The sequence below is a fragment of the Athene cunicularia genome (assembly GCF_003259725.1).
Source record: "Athene cunicularia isolate RWA chromosome 2 unlocalized genomic scaffold, athCun1 chr2_part1, whole genome shotgun sequence".
Lineage (NCBI taxonomy): Eukaryota > Metazoa > Chordata > Aves > Strigiformes > Strigidae > Athene > Athene cunicularia.
In genome coordinates this window covers 82,108,615-82,128,248 of record NW_020799095.1, presented here as the reverse complement: position 1 = coordinate 82,128,248, position 19,634 = coordinate 82,108,615, and the positions used below count along the sequence as shown (strand labels likewise).

The following is a 19,634-nucleotide window of genomic DNA, read 5'->3' as shown; positions in this document are numbered from 1 at the left end:
GGTTTACTTTCCTGCCTGTCTCCTCTACCTGATCATGATGTAGAAAAACAATGATGTAAAAGAAAAATAATGTAGCATCCCAGCACTTCCTATGGGAGGAGACTGGGATGTTCCCATAAGGTTTTGACTTCCATGTAGAACTTGCAGCAACATTGATGGGAATGATGAAACAGGCTCACTGAAGTAAAGCAGCAGAGGTCGAGTTTTGTGTGTGTTCTCCTGCCTTCTAATGGGTAAAACAAGAACTGCTCGACTGCTTTTCACAGTTTGCTTACTCTCACTGGTAACAGCTCAGTATCATGGTTACTCTGACAGGAAGTCTGGAGTCTTGACAGCACTTCAAGTAGTCACATATGGTGCATAAACACGTGGAGAGCTATGGGGTTGAAACTATTAAGCCTATATTAAATTAATACAGTCTATTTAATGAATAACGTGCCTGTTATTTCAAGTGTCAGTCTTATCTCAGTTTCCCCTTTAGATGTAATTACGTATCTAATTCAATGATGTCATTCATGTTTTACAAAAAATCTTGACATCTACACAGGATGTGCACAGTATGTATAAAGCACGCAAAACCAGAACCATATATGAGGACTGCCACCAGCTTATAGACTGCCCGTCTCTAGTAGCCATAGGATGGAAAGGTATTAAGACCTTGGAAAGACCTCAACATATTGTACTCCTGGCTATTTAAATATGAGTGAAGATATCTTCCATGATACCTATAGCATGGGCATAAATTTAGTGGACATCTAACTATGCATGAAGTGGCAGGAAAAGCAGAAAACTGATCATGTGGGCCATTTACTATTAACAAGTTAAGTAGCAGAAACTTAGTTCACTAACAGTATGTGACAGTGTCCAGGTCAGTCACAGGGCTTTAATCTCTGTGCTAAAAAATTCTTGCCATAAAGCAGCCCCAGACAGCAGAGTGCAATGCCAGCTCCTCTTTCCAGAGCCTGCACAGTCCTGATAGGCTTAAACTGAAAAGTGATCAAATTCCTTTGGGGGTTTGAAACAAGAAAGGGTGGGGGGAAGGGGAAGCTAGATGGAAGTATAAGTAGAAGCTACTTCCTATATGATGGAGGGCCATGCACTTATTCACTTATGATCTGCTTGTATATGAGAGTAAAGCTGGCATTTCCGTGGATCTCTGTACTTCAGTTTGCATATGGATGTATTCTCACATAGAAACCACAGATGGGATCACTTTGAATCCAGGCTGAGTTAATATGGGGTTCTTTATGTTAATCATGTGTGGTACACATGTTGAGGAATTATGTCATATCTCATCACCTTGTATGTACATGAAACATTGGACTTTTTTCAAAGCAGTGCTAAACTTAATTATATACCTGCAAGATTTGTGAGAACATTTCAAGAGAAGGCATATCGCTTTTTCTTCCTCTGCATTTCTGTTCCATTAAATCAGTCATAAAAGGCAGGTGCTCCTCAGTTATAAGCCATTAATTTCAAAATATACATTAAAACATAGCACATTCACAGCTAAAAGTGAAGAGCTATTACACTGATGACTGAAAAAAGGAACTAAATATAAAACAAGAAAAAACATCTCTTTTGTAGCTAAGTGGATTTGCTTAGTAATAAAAAGAAGGGGGGAAAAAAAAAAGAAAAAAAAAGGGAAAAGTGGATATTTGGGGCTAAGTTATTTGAGTTATTTGCAAGAGTTCATGAGACAGTCCACCAACCCACAGGTATGAGAATTTCCATAAACCCTCTCCTCATGCTCCTAACATGTATCCATCTAACTACATGCATGTTTTTCTCACCAGTTTTATGTTGTTACTTAAGGTTTTTCATTACTTCGGGGCAGGTAAATGTTTGCCTAAGGCTGTTCTACAGATACAGAAGGGAATACACAGCGCATGGTAGTGTGTTTAGGGTCCTGCTTTCTTTCTATTTTTTCTTTAATGAGGTTTACTAGCATGTGAACAGATGGCAATTTGAATACCAGTGAGTTCAGAGAGCTGAGGAAATACTAAGAATGGCTGTAAAAATAAATCACAGCGCTCACAATTACATGAATACTGTAATTACATTTCTGCTTATGGCATTGTAAGGTTTATTGGTTTTAATTCAAAACAGAAAGCCAACCTGCAGAGTCTACTGTCTAAAGTGTTACACTGTTTCTGAATTGCCCCTGCCTGTACTCCTGCCATAAGAGACAATTATTTTTTGTCTTTTCAATGCACTCATTCTGATAGCTGAAAGCAAAATCTGGCGACTTTCTCCTACTTTTGGCACCACCTTTCTCACCATCCCCCTATTTTTTGTTCACTTTTACCATATCAAGTCACTCAAACAAGTTCAGCATGGAGGCAGTTGCTCCACAGAGGGGATCTTGCTTTCAACCTCCATGTGTTTGAGACCACAACAATGGCTCTCCCAACCTCAAAAACGCTCCTTGAGGCAAAGGAATGTTTTGCATCAAGAGAGAATGCCCTGGGAGCTTAGCAATGGCTTTGTGGGAAGAACAAGAAAGAACCATTTTTGTTCTATTTATTTGTAAAAAATACAGTATACATATTCAAGTATTTTTCGTGAGCCTGAAGGGTAACAGATTTCATAGTATAATATCTGCTCAGGGGCTTTATTTTAATGTAACAACAGATGGTTTTGCTTTTAGTATAAAGCCTGTACTATTACTGACCTCGTCTTTCTCTTCAAAGGGATTACACTGATTAGATATCATTTTCTCTTCTAAATCAGACTGCTGCTTCTCAGAAGGAAGTGGAAAGACATCCTGGCCCGAAGGAGCCTCCAGCGTCAGAAGATGTAACGGGACTTACTTTGCACGTGGGTGCAGGGAAGGGGCAATGACTGAAGTGCCTAAGGAGGCAGTCAAGCTCCTCAGCTTTTCATTCTTCATTTTCCCACTATAATTCATTCCTCAAAACAATCTTAAATTGCATGAATACTTAAATTATGCTTTTAATGGAGAAATGAAGGACAAAGCAGGCATCATGACAGAAAATTCGGAACCACTGAAATGCCATCCTGATCTCAGCAGTGCTGGGATTTTGCACCCCTCAAGTAAGGCTACTCACCTCTCTTCTCATCAACAGTAGATACTGCCTGGATTAATAGCGGTGCATTGGATTCAGTATACTCCACAAACACCAGCAGCAGCTTCAGTGCTGTCTTTACCACCAGGCGGAACTGGAAAAAAGGAGTGCAACTTGTCATTCAGCAAACCACAGCATTTCCAGACGTGCTAAGTGACACCGGGCAAGACGCAAGCACAGCAATTCAGATCTGGTAATAACACAGGAACAGAAGAGATTAAGCTGTGCCAGGACCAAATTGGCTGAAAATTCTGTTCACTGGACAGTGCTCTCCCAAAATTCCATTCACTGGACAGTGCTCTCCCAGGGAAGTCTCAATAATCAATGCATCCAAACAAAACCTTAATGCTGCCACATGTAGTAAAAGGCTGAACATCACACCTATGCATACCCTCAACATTGCTGTCCAAAGCTTGATGTACACAGAACCTCCTGAGCTAAGAATGAACGTATTTCTCTATTGCTCAACACAACATCTATCTCCCCCTTTGACTGTGAGCTTTTAATGCTGTCAAACTGCTGTATGATGGGATGATTTTCTCCTCATGTTTTCTTCTTTTCTTATAATGTTACTATTTAATGTTTAATTATTAAGTAGATCAATCTTCACTATTTAACACAACTTGGGAGAAAGTGTGCTTAATCTCTGATTATCTCACCTTGTCATGAAATTTGTAATTTACTGAAACAGAGCGTTCTGCCTACAAGTTTTCAAGCTCAGTTTTTTGTACATCCCCAGGAGTATGAATTCAGCAAAGACTCAACACTGGTAAAATAGACCTAGTGGAAATAAATAGCCAACCTCTATCAAGTTTCATCACAGATCTCCGATTTCCAGACTGGATCATTTGACTATCAGAAAATTTTCAAAGTGCTGAGTAAGAAATTTTAGGGACTTTACATGATCAGGTATGTGAAAAAAACAACACTTTACTTAAGGGAGTATTTGGAGCTTTTAACAAAAGGAGATGTGAAAGAGTGGGATGTTTTAATAAGCAGGGCTCTACATGCACAGCTGAGTGGGATTTCACTAGGAGAACTGATTCTAGGTCAAAACTGTTATATCCTCAATCTTAATCATGGATTTAAAGCCAAATAAAAGGTGATACACTCCCTGGTCCCAGAAACACAATTTCCAATCTACAGTGACTGAATCAAGCTCCAGAAAATCAGGTGTTTGTAAGTTTACCGTATTTTACTACTACCTTGTTCTGCAACAAAATTATTCAACAACGTGTAAGATTTTTCAGGACAGCTACAGTAATGTGCTCATTACTTCCTCCTTTGCCATGACACATTTTAAATCTACTTTAGGATGCGTTCATGTGGAGACAAAACCACGCTCCAGAAAATCCTGGTCTTTGTTTCATTACATTAAATTGGTTGGCACTCTGAAACATAGCCACCTAGTCATTAAAATGTCTCACCTGGGGGAAAGGAAAAAAAAAGAAAATCATTAGCCCTGCTCTAAACTTTTTCAGGGATACAAATATATAGTTTCTGTCAGTATTAGCTCATTGCCATTCCCTCATTTTTTCAAGTCCTCTCAACACAACTCTCCCAAGAGGCAAGGAATCACTGTTAATCATTTTATAGATGCAAAGACACTGACTTCACGTGTATTCTAAAAAGGACTGCAAGTGCAACAGGCATAGACTCAAGTTACTGATGTACTAGCGTTCACTTCATGGTAATGAGCCAAAATGTAGCTTGCTGCTATAAACAGAGTTAGTATGAACAGTAACCCAGGTATTTCCCTGGTTTCTCAGGTTTTACCCACTCACGCTGAATTGATCTTAATGCACTGCAATGAAACTACTAGAAACACAAAATCTTCTGTTGTTGAACCTAGACTCTTTCAGTCTTGATGTATCATCAAATCAGTTACTTTTAGAGATGACAGCTGGGAAATCCCAGTGACAAACATGACCAGGTCCCTTTAGATAGTTGGTTAGTCTAATTTTTAGTTGTACTGCTGCAGTGATACTTCACAGATACATGGGGTAGTCAAATTAAAGGAAATTGAAATAGGATGACACACCAGCAAATCACTTCCCCACGACTGCACCGGACATCTGCGTATTTGCCTGTCATGCCAATATCACACTGTTTCTGCTCTGCAATGACATTTCCCTTAGCAATATGTTTAATAGACATATTGAAAACATTTCCAACAGGTCTCCATTTGCTTTCTAAAGTTACTTCATAAAATAGGAGTTACCAGATTACTGTAAACAATTCTAGAATTAATATACTTCCCAGATGAGTACTTGTGTACTGCTTACTAATCTGAGCAGGATCCTTTCCCTAGAAATCTTGGATATTAATTATGATGGTTCTTAAAATCTGAAAGTTTGGCCACACGGTGACAATGGGATGCATTTACACATAAGTACTTCATGGCAAAGTTCCCATACGTTTCCATTTGACAGCAATCAGCGGGGGACACACTGGGCTTCTGTCTGTTTTTGCAAATCTCTTTTTCTTTCAGAAAGAACTTTCTGCAATACCTTTGCTCTTTCACCTGTTGGCCATGGCAGCTGCTGTAATGAGGAACTTGTTGCTGTGCACCTTCTATATGCCACGCTGCAAGTCCTGTGAAGCCTCAGGGCAGTCCACTGCAATTGCACCATATGGCTCAAACCAGCTGATTATTCAGGTGCTACCTGCAGGTGTCAACCTCCTGTGTTTAACAAGCTAACAGATGATAGCATAAGGAATAAACACCACCCAAAAGCAGTCACAGAAAAAGAGAGTGATTAGGAAAGCTTTATTTTGCTTGCCACTTAGCAAGAGGAAGGACACTTTAAGTTCAGTTCCTCAGCCTGCAAATTTTCAAAGCTTAACCAACTCCCCACTAAATAGTCAATCAGCCCCAGGAAGTGGAGTTATCTGTAGGTGAAGGTACATACCATGGCAGCTTTCTGCTGGTAGTCAGCATGGCCACTAGCTTTGAGAAAAAACTTATTTAAAACATACTGTTTCCTGGTCAGTAGAAAATCACATTTGAGACCCCGGTGGGCACTTTTAGGCCTGCATACTGCTTTGGACACCTCGGACAAGTACAAAACCTAAATACTGCAATCCTAGACTAAACTGCACAATGCCTGCACGGGACTTACTAGCCAAATGTGACCCACACAACCTTTGCACACATCCTACAGCGGGACTTTTAATACTCTTTAATAGTGCTTCTTGACAGAAGCAGGCAATCATTGAGTAGCTGTACTGTCTCTTGGAAACTGTCTTCAGTCAGCCAAAGCCCCTCCAAGATATCTGATAGCCTGTCAACCCCAGACACAAGGACAGTTCACAGCTTGACATACACTAAAATCAACTCCAATTATCCACCATGGCACAAAGAAGTCTCTGAAAGGTCTGTTCCAGGGATACTTGCTGCCAAGACCCATGTGAAGCAATGGGTCCTACCTGTGAAATGATCCCTTCATGACCACCCATGTGTCTGACCTGCCTGTAGCAGCTCATGCATGCTGATGATGACACATTAAGTGTTGGGTATTGCAACAAGAAGGGTTTCAACCAAGAACAAGAATGACTGTTTCACAACTTTCAAAATACCAGAGCTATTCAGAAAGTTTCCATTTGTGATGACTGTCAAAGTGGGACATCCTCATATCTCCGTGAGTAAATTATAAAATGTGTTTGCAGGGCATGCCTTTTCAATTATTTAAATAGCAGACAGTCACATTGCAAATAAAATAAGTGTAAATCTCAAAACTGAGAGATTACATAACAGGAAAAAACAGCAGCAATTCACTGACTTTCTTGTTTCCCTTTGTGAAGCCATGAGAGTTTTTCCCAGTCACTGGTATTGTTTTATTTCACATGATGTACCCAGATGGCACAGCAATGGTAGCAATAGAAAAAAATTCCATATTTCATTCATGAGTAGGTGAATCACTATCTATTTGAATCACTGTTAAAAAACTTCGTGAAAACCTTTTAGACTGTTTCAGGGACTTATGAGGCTCTCGTTTAGTATTGAAGATGGGCACAACTGCTTTCTGAATCAGCTTCAACAGAATCACAGTTCTGTTAAAATCCACAGGGCAATCACACTATTACTTCAGACAGGACTAGATGTCAGAAGAGCAATAAAAGAGGTAGATATATGCTGTGCTAGCTCAAAAAAGGTCCTGGTATCATCACTTTGCACACACTGATTGTTCCAATTGATTCTAAATTTCCACCCTCAATATTGCCTCTTATTAAAAAAAGAAGGCTCATTGAAGCAATATACACACCCACTGGCTCGGTAAAGTGATGTTTTAACTGTTCTGAGATTAAATCGGAATTCTTGAATGTCAAAACATTCAAGTATCAAAACTTGTATTAAGTTAGAAAAGAAAATCATATTGTGTTTTTGTATCACGTGCAAGCCAATTTATAGAGAGGAAATGATGTTACCATCTTCTGGCTAAAGATAAGATGTAGCCAGCAATGTAAAAGGAAGAGGAAAATTATAAACCTTTTCCCTCTGACTTGCTTTATGTTATACAGTGGAGTTTGGCAGTCCATTTCCTTTTTATCTCTTTATATTTAGACAATCGGAAATGTGTTACAGACCCAGCCAAAGAGACCACACAACAGGCTGCAAATCTCATGTCTCATGGAAGGGCTTGTCCCAATTGTTAATTACTTGCCAGAAAAGTCTTTAGCCTTTACAAGGAATGTTGTCAGAAAGTTCACTGACTTAGAGACCAAAGCAATATTTACAAAGTTCAGATTTAAAATTTTAGGACCTTTGGAAAAAAAAATGAAGAAAGACAAAACAAACTTGAGTAAAAACAATATTTCACTCAGGGCAATGTAGCTGCTTTGGATTTATGCTATTCAAATTTAAAGAAGAAACGGGCATTGGATTTTTAACTAAAGATTTACTATGGTCAAATCCTCTGAGGCCTAATTCAAGTGCAGACATGGCCTTGCAGGCCATGTACTCATTCTGTTGATAGGACACAGCCAGGCAGAGCTGCAGCTAAAAAAATATGCAATGCAACCAGTGTCCAGCCTGCCAGTGAGAGGTGCTCAGGAAAGCTGAAACCCTTCTTTCTTCTGGGGTGCAAAGATGCCCCCAACTTCAGATGTAGCGCTGCAAGAACAGCCCACTGGTGTCCTGCCAGCTCCTGCAGTGAGGGTCAGTTTCATGTTTCACAAGGGGATAAAACCACCCTCTGTTCACAAGAGGAAGAAAGATCTTCCTGGAATGGAAGATTTTATATTTGTATATTTAAATAAAATATATGATATATATAGGTTATATATATAAACCCAATATTTACTATAATGAATCATAAATATATAAAATATATAACACATTATAATATATAATATTATTTTATTTTGTAGTAAGCAAGGGAAAGGAAACATAAATATTGAGCTTGAGATAATTTTAGAATAATTCAAGTTGAAATGGCCCTAATACCACTTTGCTTCTCATCTTAGGTAAATAAGCCCAGTTCCCTCTTCCTCATATACCACGTGCTCCAGCCTGCTAACCATCATGGTGAACCCCCACTGGACTCACTTCACTAGGTAAATCTCTATCTCATACTGAGGAGCTCAAACCAGGACCCCAGAACAGCCAATGCAGTCTTACCACCAAACAGGGAGAGGCACTTTCTTCATGTGGGTGGCTACACTCCCACCAACCCAACCCTGGATGCATTTGGCTGCCTTTCACACAAGGGCACACTACCAACTCTTGTTCAAATTCATATTCTCTTATTCAGAACAAGTAGACAGAATTAAATGCTGTGATGCTAAAAGAAACATCTGTAATTTTCCCTTCTTTTTAAGAAGAGTTACCAGGACTCAGTACTCCCAAAGGGCAATTTTCAAGGAAGAATCACAAGCAAATGAAGAAAAGAGGCAGAAAAGGAAGATGTACAAAAAGTGCCAGTTAAAACCTGCCACAAGGAAAATTTAGGACTAACACTCACCTTGAGCATGAAGCGTTACTGCATCAAAAGCCATCAAAAATAAGTACAGGACATCTATCAAAAAGTTAGATGTGCATAAACAAAAAAGCATTGATTTCTCCTAGGATTTCTTACAATATTACATGTTCCATACATTTCTATATGTTGTTCATAACCAGTCTCTCCTGTTGAGGCAGGGGAGTCAGACCAAAGCACAGGTTTACAGGTTTGTCTTACATGTCTCTGGATGAATCCCACAAGATGGGTAAGGATAAAACTGAAAAAAAAAGGAAAAAAAAAAAAAAGAAAAAGAAACAGCTCTATAGCAGGGTAGTGATGAAAAATATCTGCTAACATTTCCAGATTATAATTTGGGATTCAACCAGAACTGGTATCCAGCTCTTTGGTTTCATGTCATATTTGTTGCTAATAGTTCAGAAAAGTTCCTTCAGCAGCCAGTAAAACTACAGATACACACACATACATACGCTTCCATATACACAGACACTAGTATATATATTAGAAGAATATATGTACTAGATGAAAACCATGCTTTCTCAATCTCCTTGTTTGCTACTACCTTCCTGTTTTGCTGTTGCTTTACATGCGTACTAGAAGCCTCAGCGTTGTGCTTCAACTTCAGCATTACTGGATATGGGCAACAAGAGCTGTCTGTTCTGTATGAAAGGTTTGCCTCCAATGACACAATCTTATCTTACTGATGCTGTGGCATAAGGTGTCTATTTTGTGGCAGTTCCAAGAACTGTGCCAGTTTCTTTGCTTTCTTTCCCTGGAAAATAACAACGCACCTGGAACATGTCTGCCCTTGCTCTCAGAGAAACATCTAATCTTGAAAACAGACTGAAATCAGAAATATAATGTTGAAAACAGATGATGATGAGGAAGGACAACTGGCTAATCTTATGTTGACATCCCTTTGCATAACACAGCTTTGGTAGAAATTAAGGTATTTACAGCCCATACAACAGGAAGTACACAAAGCAGAAAGAAGCTGATCTTGTTTCTCAACCAAGCAGTCAGTGCCAGGTATGTGCATGCATAATTTACCTGACACATAAAACATCCCAGTATTTTCTGATAAATATTAAAAATATTGATTTTTCTGGACTCCCTGGAACAATGTCATTTCAGTATTTCTCAAGCTGTTCACCTGTATTTATGTAGCAAGGATGTCAACATTGCAGCCAGCATCTTACTGGATCTCTCCCACATCTGCATGGCTGAAAGCCAGCCAAGAGCTCCAGCACTGGGTGCACAAGCAGGGAGAGCCACCTCTAATACAATGACTGAAGACCAGATATCTCAGAAGTATGCAGGGCTAGTTATAGTTGGGGGAAAGAACTATAACATCTACAAGAGCAAACAGCTTTGTAAATGTGTTGTACAGAGTGTTTACATAACCCAGACAAAAATATACCAGAACGGGGGTGTGGGGGTCTCAAACAAGCAAGGGGAAAGACATTATGGGGTAAAACATTTGGAAACCCCTATTACTAGGATGTGAAAATGCATCACAAAATATAGAAACAAACTAAGTTCTTCCTATTCTCTGACTCTCTTCTCCAAAACTGAAATTTGAGGGAAATGACTTAATTCCCAAAAAGGTTGACAACTCTATTTAGTAATCCAGTTCCTTTCTATTCATAGCTCCTGAATGGAAGAATGATCAGAAGAATGAGATCCTTCTGCATCACCTGAGCCAAATGTCTCTAGTAAGCTTAATTTTCTATCTAAGCTTTAAGGCAGCCTCTTTTAAGGAGAATGACGAAAAATTTAGAAATAACGTACAGAACGCCACGAAACTTCTCAAATGAGTGTAATCACCTTTCTCCAGAATGGAGAAAGAGTTCATATGTGCTTGGGCCTTAAAAGCTGCTTTCCAGGCTGCAATGAAGACATGCCAATTCCTCTATTTTCTTACCAGAGAGGCAACAACTGCCCAAGTCTCAGGGAGTGCAGGACACATGGAGGTATCACAAAGATGAGATATGAAGCCAAATACAGTATACATAACATATGTGAATAACCCCATTCTAGGTACTAAATACCATGTACACTTTGGCATTTTACATCATTAGGGCTGTAACTATTAAACAATCTATGTTTCTGTGGGCTGGTATACCAGTAGAACAAATAAAAATGTGTGTGATGACACCTTGATTTTAAGCACTGGGATTTTTATTAGTTGGACTATATTAAAATAATGCTAGACCTTATTTAAATATACAGTTATTTTTTCTCAAATCTTCAAAGAGAGATGCTTAAATAGGCAAGTTAATTGTTGTTAAGTGCTCTGCAGGCCCAGGACTGAAGGTGTGGACACTGCAGAAAGAAAAGATAGATCAAGATGAGAACCCCTATATGCTTAAGATAGGAGACGCTAAAAAATTATCAATTAAACAACAGTCTTTAAATTCTGAATGTTCCTTTAAGCTTTTCTCTCTGCAGAGTGTGTAATGCTAGGAATGGTAGAGAAATGCATACATTTGCTATTCTTAAAATGAAGTTTCTTAGAACTCTGTAAATGTACTGGATAATAAGGTCTGCACACTGTTACATATGTGGTATGTATCTGTCATTTATCTGCGGTGAGATTTCTGACATGAAGAGAAAGAAGAACATTAAAAAGAAATTCATCTGGCTTACCAGCAAAACACAGGGATGAGCAAGTAGTTATTAGTGACTGGTCAACAGGAAAAAAAAAAGGTTCTTGCCTGGAAATGATTATTTACATCATCAATCGTGGTCCAGAAGCAGAAGGGGGGAAAATGAAAAAAATCTGTACACAGAAGCAGGCAATTCATACAACAAATCAAAGCATATTATAAGCCAAAGCAGATCTCAGCTGAATACATGTAATTCTGATGGGAGCTTTAAAAGGATATGTTGGGGGTAGAAATCAGCCCTGTATTAAGCCATTTGCAATGAACTAATGATGTAGCTGCATTTCTCATTCAGCCATCACCACATCATACAGGCTTTGTTTAAAAACTACAGAGCTTGGAATGAGATAGGAGATGCTACAGGGTTTTCTGGGCGTTCCCCTCTCCCTCTCTTGGAATATCCATAACAATCTTCCTGTGAGGTGGGGAAGTGACTTTCTCATCCCATGAAATAGCCTAAAATTATGTTTTTCTTTGTTTTATGACAAGATGAATGGAAGACCATTCACAGCTTCACAGGAAAGAGCAGCCTTGTCTTGTTTTCTTTCCCTACAACCAGAACATTTCCTCAGTTTCTCCCATGAGAACTGTTCATTGTGTGAAAATTACATATAATTATTCAGCCAGAAAGTTGGACAGGATAGGACCTGTTCATTATAGGATATTAAAGGATCAAACTTCTTTAGTCTCAGGTGACTCTTGAGATGGTTTCATCACACCTTTGTCAAGGGCCCCAAGCACAGACATATTAGGTATTCCCCAGTTTGAGTGCCTTCCTCTGTTGCTCTTTCCGAAATTGCTGAAACAGAAGAGTTTGGTTTCAATTAAATTTTTAGCTTTTTCCATTGCAAAACACAAAACAAAAATATTTAACTGGAAATTTGCCATCAGCCTGTGTCCAGAACAGGAATTATGATTCACTTGTAAAGATTTACACTAAGATTTATTTTTTTTTCTTTCTTCAAATTGTGCAGTTTCATCATATTCAACCTGTTGATGCTTTTAATAACCCTTCCCAAACACTGGTATCTTCTAGGACTCCAGCCAAATGAACATCATCAGTACATCTAGACCTGCCTTCTGTGTCTGGATAAAGATTGTGAGATAAGGTATAAAACACTTAGCTTGAGAGAAACTACAGTAACATGAGAAGCAATTTCTGCTAGAGTGTAATGTGCTATCAAAGAGATTTTGATAAGGAACAGACCTTTTTCTTCTCTTTTTTCTTCTGCAAACACGCACCTTGAATTGTTTATATATAGGAAGGGTTTTCTAGCATTTTCATGTTTCGGATCATAGAGTAAGATTGTCTAGTAAAGTCTGTTCCTTTCATTAGATAGCATAACTTTGGCTGGGTGCATGCTAAACTAGCCTTAAGCAAAATTAAAAAAAAAATACTATGACATGTAGAATGTCATTATAATGCAACTTAGCATCTGGAAACATACTGTCTGACTATGCGATTTTTTGGTAGTTACTGCAAATGCATGACCTAAGGTCTATAGGTCACAGTCAAAGTAGTTAATGAGTATGTTGCACTGTTTAAACAAGAGGGGTCTTTATGAATTAGTCATATGTCTGTTATATAAAATGTGCAGAATGAATGAAAAATAACGTTGTCTCTCTTGAACAGTACCCTGATGAGCTGTTCAGCAACAGATGTAACTGGTACTTCATGTTTTGGTAACAGGAAGATAAGTAGATAATTAGCAACAATATATGAAACCACAGGGAATTAGAATTTCACATAATAGATTAATTTGCAAACTAAAATCAATCACAAGAACAGTGTGTGTGTGCCTACATAGGAGAAATATGATTAAGGCCATTTGGCACCTTTTTTTTTTTTCTTTCTTCTTATAATGGAAAGAAGTGTTGCACGTTGAACCTTCCCACCAGTCCTCTACAATGATGTATGATGTTAGCCTTGAACTACACTGTCCTCAACAGATGGTCATTGGGCTGAACCTTTGGCAACAGGGAAGGTTTGGGATAATGGCAATTTCAGCACCTTCTTCTCCTTGGGCAGGACCAAGTTGATATTTCCTTAGTTGTGTTCCAAAAAACTGGGAGAGGAAAAGAATTTTTATGAACTTAATTGCAGACAGGACTTTATCTTTGTTCTCCTCTCCAAAATCCCTTTCATATCACACTATTTTAGCTTTCGTTACGCAGTTGAGCGACACGTTGGTTTGGGAAGGCATCCGATGTAATACAATGTCACTGTTCTCAAGACAAAAGGCAATCACTTTTAAAGAGAGAAGGGATTACATAACCTGTTACTAAGGTAAGTTACTTCTCTCATGCAAAGAATTTAAGGATCTGAAAGCCATCTACAATTAATCAAGTCATGTAACAGTTTTATGAACCATGATGCGATTCATCACATTCGACATATGGGAAAGCTGAAGTACCGTGAACTTAAAAGGCAATTAGATGTGAAATTGCATCTTATTTCCTTTTTTTTTTTTTTTTTAAGTCCCCAAGTAAACATTTGACTAACGTATGCTTTCAGAAATATTTTAAATTTCAAATGCAGGCTTTAGATTTAAGATTAAATCACTATTGTATCATTTTCATGAATGATTAGAAACTATGTAAAAGGAAGACCACGGGCTCCACATCAATTTTCCATACCAAACTACTTTCTTCTGAGACCCATCTCCTATCAAAGCCAGACTGCTGATTTATACAGGATGGCCTGTAGGTGATGCAAAAAAGAATTTCCTCATGACTGGCAGGCAGTGCTTCACAAGCTTCAGACCTGCAGTATGTTTGATATGGGAACTGTGTACAAAGCAGCATCTCAAAACTTCATGAAGTTAGTTGTCCTCCTGACCAACGCACAGAATGGCTTAGGTGGAGGTCAGAGTTCACCCTGTCCCTGCCTGTGAAAGTTGTCACCAGTAAAATGTGTGGCTCTGCCGAATTATGGTCAAAGCCAGAGGAAAACACAGAAATAAGGAAAGTATCAGAGTACCTTCTATCAGAGCCTCCTTATAAAATTAAACCCTCTCAAACACACAACAATTATGAGGAGCACTCCATTTTCACCCTTGTTACCTTAGACAGCTGTGCTGTCCCTCCCACTGTCCAGTTGTAGACTAACTTCCCTGTAACTATGGGATCTGCCCACTGAATTCAGTCATATTTGACAGCAATTGAGCTATGTTCCTACTCAAATTGAAAACTGCATTACAAAAGACCCCAAGTCAGCATTCTCATAAGAGAAAAGGAAGTTTCCAGTCATTTTGAAAGGAAGCCAGCTAGAAAATTAGTCCTCATGTAGTCTTCCACCAGCCACACTGCAGGCTGCAAGTTGTACCAAAGATAGGCATGAGAGAACTGATGGTACTGAGAGTATGTAGGATGGGAAGGAAAAAGCAAGGAAGAAGGAGAACAAAGATAAAAAACTGCTTCATTAGTTTTACTGCTCATGAAACAACTTGCTAGAGTTAGTGGCCTTGGCGATGTCCTGTTTAAATAATACCAAGGTTGAGTTCAAGAGCCCTAGGGGAAAAAAATATTTGAGTCTGCAAGTACAGTGGAAAACTACTCTGTTATTATTCTGTGGTTTTATGCACGTGAAATTTGTTCTTTCAACAGTTCCATTAAAAAGTACTCATATCAAATACCAAAACTATGGCTGCATTTAAATAACTTCACCTGAAAACCCCTATAAGTTTAATGATATGGCAGTCCTTTCCTGACACTGTACAATTTCACAGACAACATTTCAACAGCAAAAACTCAAAATCAAAACAACCTATGTATAAAATGTGTGGAAATGGTTGAAGATAGTGTGTTAAGAAAAAGTCCAAACTATTATATATTACCTATTGCAACACCTTTCTTAAGCAAATAATGTTATCAGGTTATCCTTTTTTGGCATCCTAAAAAGCAACATACTAGTGGTTTGAACTACTGAAATAATAAAACTGTTGAAAGAACAAATATTGTACATAAAACCATGGAACAAACACACCACAAACTCCTCTTGAAAAAATAATTAATAAAGTAAAACTAGAGAAAGGAGATACTGATGTATATATTCAATTTGCTACTGGAACAGTAAAAGTATTAGTATTTAGTATTTCACTGTAGATATAGAATGAAGATTTTTCTCTATTCTCAAAATTCTGAGTCTTATTAGGCACAAAAAGGAACTCAGAAGCAGTACCAGACCCATTTATTTACCTTTGGACAACTTGCCAAATAAAGTTTATGAATAAAGCTGTTATCTGAAGAGTATCTAAACATAAGGGAAGTGGTCACATTTCTCTGGCAATCGTCTATTTGTCACAGCTTCCCAAGTATGGAAAAGGTGGCTATCCTCAAATCCAGTTCACATCATCAGTATAGTCCAGATGCTTTTTTCTAAATCCACAGGACTCCATGATGAAAACAAAAAGTAACTGAGCCCAGGCACATTCCCAGATTCCCATGTGGTGAATTTCTGAGCTGAGTGGCAGAATCTTCCACAGAGCTAGCATTTAGAAACCTGATTTATGAGGGCAAAAGTATCAGCTAAAGCATTGCTTAATTGCATAGCCCTAGCAATTACGCATTATTCTAACTCTCTCCTTCACTGAAAGAGGATATAGATGGATATAGTTTAAATTTTGGTTTTCATAAATGCTAGCAGCTATGCAACTTCTGCATACATCTGCAGAATTGCAAGATTATATGATGTTACCATGGTAGGCAACAGTACTCTCCTATCACAGTGATAATTATTTTGTAAGAGATACAAAGTTCAGTGTTCAAGGAGATAATGTAATTCCTCTATCTCAAGCTGTCTCCTTCCTCTGACTTATATCAACCAAACTCATCACATCCACCCTCAATTTTACAGCAAATCAAATAAACACACCAACTGAAAAGATGTATGCTTGGTTTTCAATCACAGAAAGGAGAAAGAGGTGAAAAGAAACCCCTCAGACTCCTGCTTGGATAATAAAAATAGAAAAGTTTCTGTACAGCACTCCTCTTGGTAATACTTCAGCTTCAGTTTCATTAACACCATTGAGAGAACTCTAACATTCAGATTCATCATCAAAGCAAGCTTCTTTGTTACAGGTCATAAGAAAGATCTGGCTTTTACAGTTTTCTTCAAAGTATAAGGCAAAGTATGTGGCTACCAACTTCAGCAGAAAAAGGAGGAGGAACTTTGGGTGATTCACAGAAGGACTGAGGTTGGAAGGGACCTCTCTGGAAGTCATCTTGTTCAAGTCCTTGCAAAGCCAACTACAGCTAGTTGCTCAGGACTGTGTCTAAATGCTCAGGACTGTGTCTAAATGATTAAATGTGACTAAATAATAACAGCTATATCAAGAACATGAATACAAAAATAGAGACGGCTGTGTTTTTTATTTTAAAGCATTCTTAATTTTTCAAAGCTTGGCACCTGCAACTTGTTTTCTGTCTCTCTCTCACACACCTGTACCACCCCCCAAACACATACATACTGAAAGGGACAGGAGGGTGCAAAAAGACCCATAACACTTATTTTGACCACATCACAGTGATTACCTAATCTTGGTATAACAGCAGTCCTACATACATTAAGATTCAGTGCCCAAAATGTACTTTTCAGTTCACAAATCTCATGAAGACAAGAACTTTTATGCAATGAGATTCTAGTAGTTCTCTGTACATCAAGTGGGGTCTAGGATTACAGTAAATATCTGTGATACTGTAGCTTAAGTGACTTGATTTTCTCAAGCACTTAAGAGAATATGGAGCATCTTGCTAACAAACCTCCTACTGACTCACAGAATTTGTGTTTCAGTTTGTCAGCAGTACCACGGTGATATCAATCCTTAGTTTCAGTCTAGTTTGACAGTGGAGGGTTAGAAACATGTTTTCTCTACAGAAGACTTGGAACATGGCTATGACAAGTATTCAAAGCTTGGAAACTTACTTTCAAAACAGACAAGTCTGGCAGGGCTTCTGAACTCACACACCTGTGTGTGTAAAAGTCTCCCTACAGCCTACTTTCCTGGAAGTGTGGATGTGAAGCTCAAAGACAAGCCTGGACTACATTCCTTATCTCCTAAGTGAGATAAAAGAGGCCCAGAAGTACCATGGAACATCCTCCAAACTCACCTGAAATGTGACCATTTTTGCCACAGGTCTAAAAGTACCAAACAGAAATATAATGAGGTAATCAAAACCAAATATATGCCTCTATATTTCTAGGAGGCTGTAGCTACCAAAGTAGGTTTGCAGCAGTGGTGACCAGGACAGGGAGCAGCTAGCAGAGCAGATTTCCCTTCATTTGACCCTTCTCAGTGCCCTACTCTGAACCTGAGGACTAAATACATTTGACCATGCCACTGCACAATCAGATGGGCTTTTATTGTGGCATTACTTAATAAGCATTTCGGTTTTGTTATTGACAGAATGAAACATATTTGAGGTGTTTTATTTGAGAATTATTCGGCATCTGGGACTCGTATAGTTTTTAGCCAAGTAATTGCCATGGTCATTCAAAGAGCTGAACCCACAGAAGCATGAGATCATAATCAGCAGTGATTTGACTTGCATCATAGATCAATTTTGGGCTGTTGTTTCAGTTCTTTGGGAGCAGTACAGACAGAAAGAGGGAGAGAGAGAAGGAAAAGCAACTCAAGCCTGCCTTCTTCTGAAGAAACGACAAAGATTACTATTACTTTCTTCTGAAGAGTAACTGCAGGAAAAATCAGTAAATACAGTGATGCCCTAACAAGGGGCAGCAGTTCACAAAAGCAGTAAAATAAACTGCTTCAGAATGTGATCCTTTGTATCCCAGAAAGCTCAACTGAAATGCACTGAGGTACCTGTGTAATGTCTGACGGGAATGGTTCCTATAGATTTAGCCAAAAGAAATTGTAATTGAGATTTGACCCTTTCAACTCAGTAGAGTACAATTTTTGAAAAGGTGAGTTTATTGAGAGTACTAAAATAACCCCAAACTCTTACTTTGGTGTTATTTTGCCTGCTTTTAGAAAATGTTTCATGGTAGGCTTTCACAGCACTTGGCAAGGAACATTTACTTAAACACCTAAAGAGTTCCATAAAAGAGATAAAAAGTATCATGGAGCAACTGTGTGAAGAGCACGAAAGATACTACCACAGTGATCATGGAAATATCAGAAAAAAAAATTATTTTTTTAAGTTTTCCAAGGTAACGCATAGGTACATTTCCTTTCATAAAAGTAAATCAAAGAAATATTTAAGTGTCCACATATGGATTTAATTGTAAAGGTTTTGGCTTTAAATAATAATAACAAAGCTAATAATTTTTCTCAATGCTACAAAACAAATTAAAAGTCCTGATAGGCAGTCTTCTGCTTTAACCAGGAAAATAAAATCTCAGAACCTAGAAGGGACTGGATTTCAGTCTTGCTGCCACAGATCTCTCTCTACTGTCTCTGAGTAGTAAAGCAGATCTGCCTACATGCATAATGCCAAACTAAAAATCTTTGCAAGCTGAAAGTCCTACTACTCCTTCCTATTAAGAGACCTGGACAGGCTGGAGCCATGGGCTGAGCCCAACTGGAGGAGTTTCCATAAGGCCAAATGCTGGGGGGCTGCCCTTGGGCCACAACAACCCCCAGCAGCACTACAGGCTTGGGGAGCAGTGGCTGGAGAGCTGCCAGTCAGAGAGGGACCTGGGGGTGTTGATTGACAGCCGGCTGAACAGGAGCCAGCAGTGTGCCCAGGGGGCCAAGAAGGCCAATGGCATCCTGGCTGGTGTCAGCAATAGCGTGGCCAGCAGGGACAGGGAAGGGATCTGACCCCTGGACTCGGCACTGGTGAGGCCGCCCCTCGATTCCTGTGTTCAGTTTTGGGCCCCTCACTACAAAAAGGACATGGAATGACTCGAGCGTGTCCAGAGAAGGGCAACGGAGCTGGTGCAGGGTCTGGAGCACAGG

General features: G+C 38.9%; 1 protein-coding gene across 1 annotated transcript in view; it reads right to left on the bottom strand.

Annotated features, from left to right (window-relative positions):
* Positions 1-19,634, bottom strand: part of FHOD3 (formin homology 2 domain containing 3) — a 369,637-nt gene that overhangs the window by 129,552 nt on the left and 220,451 nt on the right. The window contains exon 6 of the mRNA XM_026841709.1: positions 3,072-3,183. Within this exon, the coding sequence (XP_026697510.1) occupies positions 3,072-3,183 (112 nt within the window). The remainder of the gene's footprint in view (positions 1-3,071; positions 3,184-19,634) is intronic.